This window comes from Malania oleifera, chromosome 13, assembly GCF_029873635.1.
Source record: "Malania oleifera isolate guangnan ecotype guangnan chromosome 13, ASM2987363v1, whole genome shotgun sequence".
Taxonomy (NCBI): Eukaryota; Viridiplantae; Streptophyta; class Magnoliopsida; order Santalales; family Ximeniaceae; genus Malania; species Malania oleifera.
Genome location: NC_080429.1, coordinates 71,314,817 through 71,327,790, shown reverse-complemented (window position 1 = coordinate 71,327,790; position 12,974 = coordinate 71,314,817). Strand labels below are relative to the sequence as shown.

The following is a 12,974-nucleotide window of genomic DNA, read 5'->3' as shown; positions in this document are numbered from 1 at the left end:
TTAGTGACGGTTGTCAAATCCGTCTCTAATACTCTAAACTAAATTTATTTTATATTTTTTAAATAAAAGAACTATTAGTGACGGTTTCAAAACCATCACTAATACCCTATTATTAGTGACGGTTCTCCCAAATCGTCACTAATACCCTTAACTAAATTTATTTTATATTTTTTAAATAAAAAAACTAGTAGTGACGGTTTCAAAACCATCACTAATATCCTCTTATTAGTGACAGATCTCCCAATCCGTCACTAATATACCCTTAACTAATTTTTTTTTTAAAATAAAAATAAAAACACTAGTAGTGACGGTTTCAAAACCGTCACTAATACTCTTAACTAATTTTTTTTATATATTCATAAATATTAGTAGTGACGGTTTGTAAATCATCACTAATAAGTGACTTTTAGTGATGAATTTAATCCATCACTAATACTATAGAATCGTCGCTAATATTTTCCCAAAAAAATCTTCGTGCAAAAATTGTTTACCGCGCAGTTTTTAGTGACGAAAGTATTAGTGACGACTGCTAAAACCGTCACTAATGCTTACACTATTAGTGACGGTTCTTAAAAATCATGACTAATACAACACTATTAGTGATGATTTTAAAACCGTCATTAATACTTTCGTCACTAAAAACCTGTTTTTTTGTAGTGTGCACATAACTTAATATCAAATTTCTGGTGCATGTGTGTTTTAGGAATGGATTTACTGGTGAAATTTAAATTGTTTAACGCATATCCAATAAAATCTATTAAGAATGAAAAGTAGTTAATAGTATCTAAGCACATATTCAAATTGATAGGGGGAGCATCTTAAATTCAAATTCTATCTTATCTTGCTCATCAAACTTTTTGGCTTAGATTTGTGTTAATTCATTGTGGCATATGCTTTATTGTAATTTTTTATTGAATATTATAAATGAAAATACTTTGCTTGTCACAGTGTCTTAAGTTGTGCCATGTGATTCGTGGTTTTAAATTCTTTTGATATTTTTCATATCTACATGGTTGGTTTCTCTGGGTATTTATTGAAATGATCTATGCATAAAAGCTAAATTAGAAAAACATTGCTTGCTTGATCTTCGAGTTAAAGTTTCTTTTTTAACAAGCATTAGAATCACTCCCAAGCATTTATTGAAAATCATAAGGGAGATATATACTTATCTATTTATATTATATAATTTTTTATTTTTAAAAGTGAGAAATGAACTTATACGGAATATATTTTGTCTTACTTGTGTTCTAAAATGCCTTCATGACATGTGCTATTTTGTGTTAAAATTTTATATCATGAAATTTAATATTGAGCAGCATGTCCCCCAACCCCCCCCCCTTTTTTTTTTCTTTTAATTCCCCTTGACACCCATTAATGCCCTTCCCCCTCTCTCTCCTCTCTCCTCGTTCCCGAGCGGTGATGCGCATCAGCACTGTTCCCCAGCACCCCCCCTTCTTTCTTTCTTTTTTCTCTTTTACATGCAGCTAGCAAAGACACGATGCTGACATTTTTATTTATTTATTTATTTAAAGTCCAAACCAACTTTTGGAAAGTTGGTTGGGTATATTTTTGTAAATTTTTTCTCCATTTTCTCTATTTTTGTATTTTGTATTTTTTATTTTTTAATATTTTGGTAAGAAAACTTGAAATTCACTCAAATTTGGGCTTTGTATGTGTAGGTGATGGAGTCGAGACTTGGAGATTAAAAAAATGGGTCGGAGCTGATCCTATTTTTTTTCTAATGTATTTAAATGCATTCAATTGAAATTCTCATGAATTTTTGTAATATGATGCAAAATATAATTTATTTTTTAACGCAAGGAGATGAGTGTTAGAAGATTAGGTGAGAGCGTCATGATGCAGAAAAAGACCTTAGAGGGTATCTTGATTTTTTAACAAATTTAAAAAAGACCAAGAAAATTTTCATTTATTTAAAGTTTGAAAAATTTTGAAAAAACTTTAAGAATTATTTTCAAATTTAAAATTTAATACCCATTTTGCTATATAAGATCCCCACAAAATTAGGAGTTTACATAACCAATTCTAAAGTAAAGCAAAATAGTTTGTAAGAATTTCTACGAGCCTTCTCTTGACTTTACACAAATCCGGTTGTAAAAAAAAAAAAAATTTAATGCATTTTCTAACATTTCCAAACAAAATGTGTAAATAAGAAACCTAGAAAAAAGATCACGTGTAACAGAGCAAATGAATGAATAAATATATAGTTCATGTTTAGAAATTTTTATATCATATAATATTCTTATCACTATTTTAAGTTTATTTCGATAACTACTCATATTTATCTCAAATTATACCGATAAATATATACAATTATCTTCCTTTTCAAAAAAAATATTTACAATTATCTTAAAACGGCTTCATACTTTCAATGATTTGTTATTTTTTTAATAATTTTTAAAAGTAGACAATCCGAGTGCATTTGAATGACTAGTTATATTTAATGGAACTACTATTGTGAGATTCTTTTTATCTTTTCATTTTTTAAACTCTGATCCAAATCCACCCAAGAAGAGGAAATGAAAGAAAGATGGAAGAGAGAGCGAGACCGGAGATTGCATGTAGCGCAGAAGAGGGGCGGAGGGCGGGAGAGATTCTCCGCCTTACGTAAAAAACGAACGACGCCTACCGTACAAACCTTCCCTGTGATTCCGCAAATATCCTTCTTCTCCAAATTATTAGTGGCACACATTCTCCTCCTCCTCCTCAACCTAGACGTACCCTTGGTCACCGCTCCACCCGTTCAGAAACCTCTCGCCGGACTTCTTCAAGTCCGACGCGGCGTCGCTGACGGTGGTGGCGTTGCCGAAGGCGGTGGAGACAGGGAGTGACTACATTGCCGGCTTCTAGCTAGAAGCCTACGTTACGTTGGATCTCTTCAGGGCCTACACCGTGTTGCCGGCGGCGGCGGAGACGGAATGCAAAGTCGGCGCCGGCTTTCAAAGGTACATATACGTGGTACGTACACCTCATGCACCAGCAAAATCACTCTCATGCATAAATCAGCATAAGGCAACAAAAGTGGACTTTTGAAATGGTTCTATTTAATTTTGATAAGTAATATTGCTATTCTCATTTTCCTCATTCAGCTCAATTGGTAAGGGTAAACTCTTGACTTTGGAGACCTCAAGGTAACGGTTACAATTTTTCCTTAAGTCATTATGCTAGTGAATTACCAGGGGTGCGTCAATGACAGACGACTTTCGCCCCCAAAATTAGTGCTGCAATATAGTGTCTAATATAACACGATAGTGGCTAGACTCCCCGAACTATAAGAAAAAAGATATTGCTATTTTGCATGAACTCTTGATCATTAGGATCGAGTCTATATTGTTGGAGGGCGAAAAAATAATTAGAGATCATTATATATTGTTGGAGGGAAAAAAAGTATTAGTAGGTAGGACTCATGTTATTTCCTCTTCAACACTAGCCTACTTGCTATCTAGGTAAATGATTAATATCATATATCGGTGACAGACAGCATGTCCTCTGTCATTCAATTTTAAATTTCGAATTCACCCATCTTATATAGAATAACTGTTATTTTCTGGTGTTTTTTTAATTAGGTGTGTTATTAATTAGGCTTAACCATTAATAATAAGTAATAACCCAAGAACTGGTAAATAAATAAATGCAATCGGAAACTAAAGCTGGCACCTTTTTTATGTGCTGCGCTTGTTGGTTTGTAAGGTATGGACACTCTAATTTGCAAATTAGCTTCTTCCTTTTCAAGACTTTCGCATCTTTTATGACTTTTTTTTTTCTTATAAGGGGAAATAAAATTAAACCAAATTTATTATTTTATTTATTTTGAAGTAATGGTATTCGAGATTCTTTAGGCACTTAATTCGGAGTCCACTCCTCTATTATTCTTCACTTAAATACTAATGTATTATTTTAAATGTAAAGTTGCTATATGTAAGACTCAAATCCTAATATTTTAAAAAGAAGAGTTTAATTTGAAATTTTCACTTGAACCAGCAGTATTGAGCAATTTATTATTTTATTTTCACAAGTTTTTTTTTTTTTTGGATAACTCGAGGATTCTAGCCACCATCGCGTCACTTTGGACACTATGGTGCGGCACCAAATTCGGAGAGTTAAAGCCACCCGTCCATTGACACACTCATGGTAATTCACCGGGATAGACTCTCAAGAGGGAATCGAACTTTTGACCTTGGGGTTACCAAAGTTACAAATTTCATTTTCACATGATTTTAATTTGATTTTTTTTTATTATAATCCATTCTCATTCACCCCATTCCATCATTCTACGAATCAAACATGGCATTTTCTTCTTAAAAAATCCATCCAGCTAGATTTCTAGCAATTTTTGTAACAAATTTTGTACCCCATTTGTTCTGAGTGTTTGTTTTTTTTTTAAGCTTTTAGGTCCTGTTTAGAACTTAAAAAACATTAATTAAAGGAAAATAAAATACAAAAAAAAAAATCTACATTTTTAAGTTTGGTTAATAAGAAAATTGAGAAAAAAAAAATTATTAAAGCTTGATATACGTACATTGGTGGTCCACACAACCTAGCAACTACGCTTTTAGCTAAATTAATAATCTAATAAAAATAAAATATGTACTAAATTAAACAACAAATTAATTTGTACAACATTAACATTTGATTTTTCTTAATTCTAGTTATAATGAAAAAAATTTAATTTTTAATAGTATTTGATATATATATATATATATATATATATATAAAAAGAAAATATAGCAAAAAATGTCTTTTTATTTTTTTCAAATAAAATCAGTAATCCAATTGAACTCGTGAATATATGTCGGATTTGTGCTATATACAACAAGTATAGTTCCACTAAGTTCCCAAGATTTTATAATGAGTAGAGTCTCGAGATCGATTAAAATGAGTGTTTCATCCGATTAATCATAATTTAAATGACTCAAGTTATTGTATGCAAATTATGTTTCATAAGTACTTTAATCAGTTTTTTTAATTAATGTTTTGAAATAATATGTTACCTTGGAGACAACAAAAATAACTTGGGATTTATTAAATGATGTTGACATTGCTGATCATAGGAATCACGACATTCATATCTATACATAACATTTTTATTTTCGTAAACATTCCACAGTTAGAATTTGGGATATTTCAATGTCTTGAATTCAAAACTTTGAGATGGGAAAAAAAATGAATATGAAATAGGAGATATATACTATTTCTCGTTGTCCTTTACTTTTTTTTTGCGGAAGAGAAACATATTTGTAGCCATCATTTATATTTACTTTGATCTATTCTTATTCTTATTGAATAAAATTATTTTATAAGAAATAGCAGACATTTTTTTTTTATATATATATTTTTAAGAAAGACGAGGATTGGGATTTGGGAATCACAAGTGTTTTAGGTTGATTTCAGAATTATTTTCCATGTAAAATAATTACATATTTAGAATGAATTTTCTAAATTAAATTTTCAACATCATATATATATATATATAGACAACGCAGGTATGCCTCTAATTTCATATTTGGAACTCAAACTGCTGCTTGGCAAATTAATGTTGGTAGAAGCTGAAACATTGAGGATGGCATAAACTCAGAATTTAATTAGGTTTAATGCTCAAAGAATTTACATCTGCTGACCATCTGCATACTTGCAACTGTAAGAGAAAAATTAATTAAAAAAATTCATTCAATTAATTAGATGCTGCTAACTCTAAAATAGGGAAGTACTAGCTAGCTATATATTTCAGATCCTATAAAAAAAAAAAAAAAAATTGGGCAAGAACCCGTACGCGCCGTTGCTAGGAAAGGAGAACTATTTGAGGCGGCGATCGGCCCATCTCTTCACCATCACTACTATATTCGTCCTTAGTAAGTAAAATTCGTGTGTTTTGTGATTTTTGAATTTTCAATTCATTGATTTTATGTGGAGGAACTGTTTTTTATCAGTCTTTCTCAATTAATTAGGTGTATTGTGAATTTGCTTAACTGTACTTGATAACCGATCGACACATAAATGCATATATTGTAGGATGCTTGAATAATTTTGCAGGTAAATTGAAAAAAAAAAATAGTTATGAGATTGAGCAGACTATTAATTAATAAATTGAAAGGGATCGATCGGTTTCGTGCAGGTGAAGTACAGGGATTAAATTTTCTGGGTGGAGTTTTTCTATAGCCCTTCATCTTCTGAATAAGTATACTGGGAAGTGAAGCAACCGCGTATAGTACTACTCCACATTCGTTTTGCATATACATTGTTTGATTTCAATTCCTGAAAGCCAAGCAGGTAAGGATATTCTGAATCCACCGTTCTGTGAATGATAAAAATGGTTCTTTTCCAGCCATTTTAAATATATGGTTCATTGAAGTCAATAACTATGTCAAAAGATTAGTGTTTGTTTATATATATATATATATATGTGTGTATATAGTCTTCTCTCCTTTTTAATCGAGAAAAAGTGTTTGAGAGTTTTAATTAGACCACTAGGCTCCCAATTAAATAGATAGTATTTAAGTTACATGTAAAAGAAAATCTGAAACAGCATTATCAGTTTACTAAGTTAAATATTTTACTTTTAGCCTTGGAAATCATTTTTACGAAAATCAATCGATAATATACCGGTAGTGTTAGGTGTACCCAGAATCATGTGTTTAGAGTCAAGAAAAACTTATAAGAGTGGTTTCTTTTAAGTAGAATTTACAATTGATGCCACCAATAATTGAATGTTTCACAATAATGTTGGAACCCGCCACTAGAGTGACATGAGATCTACATCGCTGATAAATTTTATTTAGGGTAAGAGATACTAATCTTTTCTAAAATTTGATAGAAAGATAAAGATTTCTTTTGAGGTTTCAAAAATTTTAGGAATCTCTCCAAAAAAGCTTATTTTTTTTAAAAATACAAAGAAGGGTCTGTTTTTTTTGATAAATCTCGAAAGAAGTTTGTGGAATTCTTGAAATCTGAGAGGGGATTTTTAAAATTTTTTAAATTTCAGAAGAAAATAGTGTACATAAATTTTAAGAGAGACTATCTTTTGCTCTGTAATTTATTTAGAGTAGTTTAATTTGATTATGCACATAAGCTGATTGGTCATATATAGTACCATGTGCCCACCCCTGACATATACTACCTAGGACAGCAACAAAACCTCGACCATGCTTTTTTTTTACATATAATATATATATATATTAGCTAGAGTCAACAATATCAGTGATACTTTAGTTTCAAATAATATTATACACACTCTCCCACACCGCACGTAGCATTAATATTAATATATTAACAATTGATTTCTCTAGAAGAAGATATTCAACCATGATGGGAGCTAGCTAAGGTAGAAGAATTGGAAGGAGCTAGCTAAGGTAGAAGAATTGGAAGTCGCATGCATGATCTTATGAGTAGGAAGGGAAAAAAAAAAGCATTATTGATCGCAAAGATAGAAAAGGAAAACTAACATTATATATATATATATAAACTTTTTCATTCTTTCTTTCTTTTCTAATGTTTTGGTAAGTTTGTGATTGCCAGTTTGGATTCTCAGCAGCCGGACCCTTGTGCTAGACGTCACTCCATCAGCCTCCCTCCTCAGTTCAAGAATCTCCTTGGACGACCAATCCATTTATTATATATATTTAACCCTCTTCCGCCAATCTCTCTCTCTCTCTCTCTCTCTCTCTCTCTCTCTCTCTCTCTCTCTCTCTCTGTTCAGATCTCCAATTAAGATGAAGAACGAACAGCAGAGGATGATCTCCTCAAAGATAATCAACAATTCACAAATGCATCCCTACAACCTCATCCCATACTTTCTAATGTTTGGATTTGGTCTCGCATTTGGGATTGCTGCCATTTCCTACCTCAAATACTGTTCCTTCAGCCTCCAGCTCACCCAGTTCTTCGTCCCAACCCTAAAGCCCTTGCCCCTACCCTCCTCCCCCTTCCTTTTAAACCCTAATAATTATTCCACAGCATTGCCAGCGCCAGAAGAAGCAGAAGCAGAAGCAGCAGCTTACTCCGGCAGAACAGGGCTGAAGGAGTTCTTGAAGGTGCCAGCGTCCGCCATGCACGACATGGAAGACCACGAGCTCCTGTGGAGAGCCTCCATGGTGCCTCGAATCAGAAGGTACCCCTTCATGCGCCTCCCTAAGGTGGCCTTCTTGTTCTTGACCAGGGGACCTCTGCCCATGGCTCCTCTCTGGGAGATGTTCTTCAAAGGGCATGAAGGCCTCTACTCCATATACCTCCATTCTCATCCTTCCTATAACGAATCCATGCCCAAAACTTCTGTCTTCTACGGCCGCAATATCCCCAGCAAGGTCAGTGCCATCATCATTTTTTCTTTTTTTTCTTTTAGTCTTACATTACTTTGCCTCTTCATTTTAATTTCATTTGAATTTAGATACGTACAAATGATTTTTATTGTCATATTAATTGGCCTCTTAATTGAAATTTGTGTTTCCAAAAGTAATTCGATCAAACAGACGTGAGAACGGTAATCGATACCACATTGGTGTCATTCTGAAACACAACAGGAGGACATTAAGTATTTTTCTAGTTTGTTATTATTATTATTATTATTATTATTATAATTGTTTGTTTCTTTTAAATTTGAATTGATTTCCAAAATAAAATTAATTAATTCATTATCTAATTAACTTTAGTTGGTTTCATTTTAATTTCATTAACTTTAACTATGCATTATGATTAATTGACTTCCCAAAATTTGTGTCCCGAAAAAGCATACACTTGAATTGATGCCACATTTATATATGAGTTTTATTACATTGAATATTTTTCTTTATTAGTCATTATTGTTTATTAATTTTTTTCAAAAAAATGAATTAATTCGTAACTAATTAAAGGTATTGAATTGTTGCAAGTTACATTACTTTTTCATCAATTTTTCTTTAAAAAAATAAGTAAATACTTTTTAAAAATCCTTATTTGTACAATTATTTTTTACAAAAATTTCTCTCTATTTTTTCATAAATTCATTAAGAAATATCTTGATTTCGAGAAAGCATTTCTCTTAACTAAAAGCAGCATAAAATTTACACACCAAAAAAGCATAACCTTTTTTCCAGTCTTCCTCTTTCTCTTTTCCTCCCACCGATCACTGCAAGCCAATCACAGCCTAAAAGCAATCATGCCAGCAAGTCCACCTGAATTGGCGCACCCATTTGCATTCACGCTGTCATCACACCACCCAAGAGATCGACAACGTCAATTTCAAAATTCCTACTTTTCAAAAACAATAATAATAATTATATATCCAGCTACATCTTCATTTTTCCTATAAATTAATTATTCTCCTCCCTTAAAAAAGCCTTTCACACTTTCGATTTATATGAAGTTCAAATAGGAGTTGATGAATTTTGACAACTGAAATATTAATGCCTTAGATCTCCTCAGGAGAAAAAACATTGGTGAAAATTTCAAGGTTTTTTTTTTTAGGAAATGTATTAATTTTGTTTTGTTTTAGAGAAAGCCTTTCATCAAATTCAAAGCTAGCTACAGCCTGTATGTGAAGTGTGGATGCATACCGTGTGATTTTCTAAATAATGAAAATAACCTTTTTAGTAGCCATGGCTGATTAATATTTCTATATGTGAGTCAATTTAATAACTTACCAAGTATGTTTTTAAGAGAAAATATTTTAAATGTAGATTTGTCAAAAGGGAGGATGTTTTTTAGAATATAATACAAATAATGTAAATTGAAAATTGCCTTTGTTTATTTACTATCACTAGTGGTAATCGAGATAAACCAAATTTATATTTAAAACTTAAGAGGATAAACAAAAGTGTAAAAGACATTAATCACCTCCCAGTTTGGTAAAAAGATAATGACATTTCCTGAGGATTTAAAATTTTAGGGATCTCTCTTGTGGTTTCAAGAATTCCGAGAACCTTCTCTAAAATTTGTCAAAACAACACAACTTATTTTACAAATCTTTTTGACAAACGTTAAGTAGGTCTGACATTTTGAAGTCTGAAGAGATTCGTGACATTTTTAAAATTTCAAGGAAAGTTTTATCTTCTTATTAAAGCACATGAGAGGTAAGTGTCATTTGCCCTAAATAAAATCAATTTTTGAGGAATTATATATATATATTAGCTTGCACTACTGCTGCACGTAAGACCATTTGCGCTTTTGGGACCTTTCCATGCATTGCTTTGATACTACTCCTATTCCAACGAAAGGAAAAATTCTATCCATTTCCATTCCATGCACGACTTCACAATCCCTTTCTTCTACATCCCCTTATTCTCTCTCTCTCTCTCTCTCTCTCTCATGCATGTAGAGTTGGGAAAAAGATGGGAAGAAAGGAATTCACGACGGAAAAGTGACAGAAAGCCCATTTGCTCATTTTTTGGGCTCTGAGAATTTCTTCTTTTTTTTCTGTTGTCAATTGAGGCCCACCCGGTAAGGCTACACAACATCCATTTCCATTAAACTTGCAACATTAAAAGTCTCAAAACTCTATCTCCTAAAATGGTTTAATGATCATCTAGTAGTGCACGCTTAATTATGATTTTTCTTTGAAATGATCTGTGTGTACATGCATGCATGAATGACAGGTCGTAAAATGGGGGGAGTTCAGCATGGTGGCGGCGGAGCGTCGACTTCTAGCAAACGCAATGCTCGACGTCGGAAACCAGCGGTTTGTCCTCCTCTCGGAGTCCTGCATTCCCATCTTCAACTTCACCACCGTCTACAGCTACCTAATGGGCTCCAACAAGAGCTTCATCGAGGCCTACGACGCCCCCGGCTCGGTGGCGCGTGGCCGCTACAACCCCCGCATGATGCCCCACATCCACGTCTGGCAGTGGCGCAAAGGCTCCCAGTGGTTCGAGATGGACCGCGAAGTCGCCGTCGGCGTCATCTCCGACCACAAATATGCCTACCTCTTCCGGCGGTTCTGCAAGCCAGCCTGCTACTCCGACGAGCACTACATCCCGACCTACGTGAGCGTGAAGCTTTGGGAGAGGAACTCGAACCGAACCGTGACTTGGGTTGATTGGTCCCAAACTGGGCCTCATCCGGGCAAGATCGGGGAGAAGAATGTGACCGCTGAGAATCTGACAAGGCTGAGGTTCGGAACAGAATGCGAATACAATGGGAGGAAAACCAATATATGCTACCTGTTTGCCAGGAAGGTGATGCCCAACGCATTGGAGAAGTTGCTCAGAGTTGCTCCCACACTGCTATTCTTCCAATAGTTAAATTCCAATTTTCATCTGCATGCATGCATGCACGAATGAAGTATGCCTATGTACCTTTATAGATTTAATTTGATTCTAGATCATGGATTTGCATGCTTGCATGCATATGTTTTTTCTTTTTTTGTCAAAATTTTTCTTTTTTAAATTTCTTACATAGGACGAAGAGAAATGGAATATAAATTTGCCCATTGAGGGTTATTTTCCACTTAATTTTTACATAATTTTAATTTTGTCTTTAATTTATTTTGTTTTGTTTCATAATCACTATAGTCTAAGGATGACTAATTAAATGTCTGTTTGTTTGTTGTTGTTGTTGTCATGGTTGGACTAACAATTGCCTTCTTTTATTGTTTTTTTTTATACTTTTTTTTTTTTTTTTAAAGATATGGAGTTTATATATTATGTAAGGAAATGGTGAGCAAGCTACAAATTTAGGGTGAGTATGGTCTTCTATTTTTGCCTCAACCTTTCGGTTTTTTTTTTTTTTTTTTTTATGTAAAGTTAGGTTAAAAATGTTTGGTGAAATATTTTTTCATTTTTAAAAGTTAACTTTTAACTTTTTGATGAGTTTTTTAAAGTTATAGATTTGAAACTTTTAAAAACTAAAAAACAGAGGTCAATGGCAAATATGGATGAATGAAATTGATGGGTGGAGGGGACTCACTCAATCACTAGTTGTGATTGAATTCAGTGAGAAAACACTCTGATTGCACACAAATACTATTTGATTTCAATAAAATTTTGAAAAATACAACGAACTCCCAGAATATACAATGTCTTCTTCTTCTCACTGGTTACTCTCCCCCTCTACACCACATATCTTACACACACACGCATCCATATATATAACAAAGATGAGATGGTAGGTAGAGATTAAAACCAACAAAGGTGGCTAGAGTTGGTGAGGTTGGCTTCCTACTCCAGCTTAACAATTCAACGAAACAGGCTGGGGTTGGTGGAGAGAGTTGTCAACTTCCCCTTTGCGGCCCAATAATTCAAGTTTAATATTCAACATCCTTCTCATGGCCATTCAAACGGAGAACTCGGGTCCTTCAACCAAATGCTTTACCAGAGGAGGTCTTCGTGGACCGTACAACCTTTCTTATATGCAGGATCCTCCTTAGAGGCAAGAACAGAGCATACTCGGTGCCCTACTATGATCATCAAAGGAACTCATTACAGTTTCGTTAAACCAGAGGTTTGCCTTACGCCAGCACCATGACTCGGTAGGTTACGGGTATCCACTGTAAAGATATCCCTTATAATATCATAAAGACATTACAATTTCATAGAAGTAGAAGATAGGAGTCCTTCAGACTAATAGCCTTTTAGGGGAAGAAGGATTTTAGAAAGCCATGGAAGATAAGTGCACAAAGAGGAATTTTATTTCTTCTAGCTCTGGATTCGTTCCAGTCTTATTTCTTCTAGCTCTGGATTCGTTCCAGTCTAACTCTGTTCTGCCTTACAAGAGTGAAGGTAGTCCCTTATATAGAGGTCTGAGACCCTAAAGCTTACACGATAAGCAAACATTGAGAGAGACATAAAACAAACATGATTAGGACATAAAGTAGATGGCCACATAAAGTAGAGTGGGTGAAGACTTTTGTCGCGTCGACTGAATACTGATAAAGATGACCTAACTACTGAGAGCAGACATAATTAAAAAGTGACAGCACATGTGCGGCTGCATTTGTGCTGGAGTGACCCACCACCTTTAATCATGTAACAACTTTGAATTTACATACAAGC

At 33.7% G+C, this 12,974-nt stretch overlaps 1 protein-coding gene across 1 annotated transcript; it reads left to right on the top strand.

Annotated features, from left to right (window-relative positions):
• Positions 1 to 7,724: 7,724 nt before the first annotated feature.
• Positions 7,725 to 11,422, top strand: LOC131145894 (glycosyltransferase BC10-like). Its single transcript, XM_058095075.1, has 2 exons — positions 7,725 to 8,315; positions 10,581 to 11,422. The coding sequence occupies exons 1-2, from the start codon at positions 7,725 to 7,727 to the stop codon at positions 11,220 to 11,222; spliced, it is 1,233 nt and encodes a 410-aa protein (XP_057951058.1). The 3' UTR covers positions 11,223 to 11,422.
• The last annotated feature ends 1,552 nt before the right edge of the window (positions 11,423 to 12,974 follow it).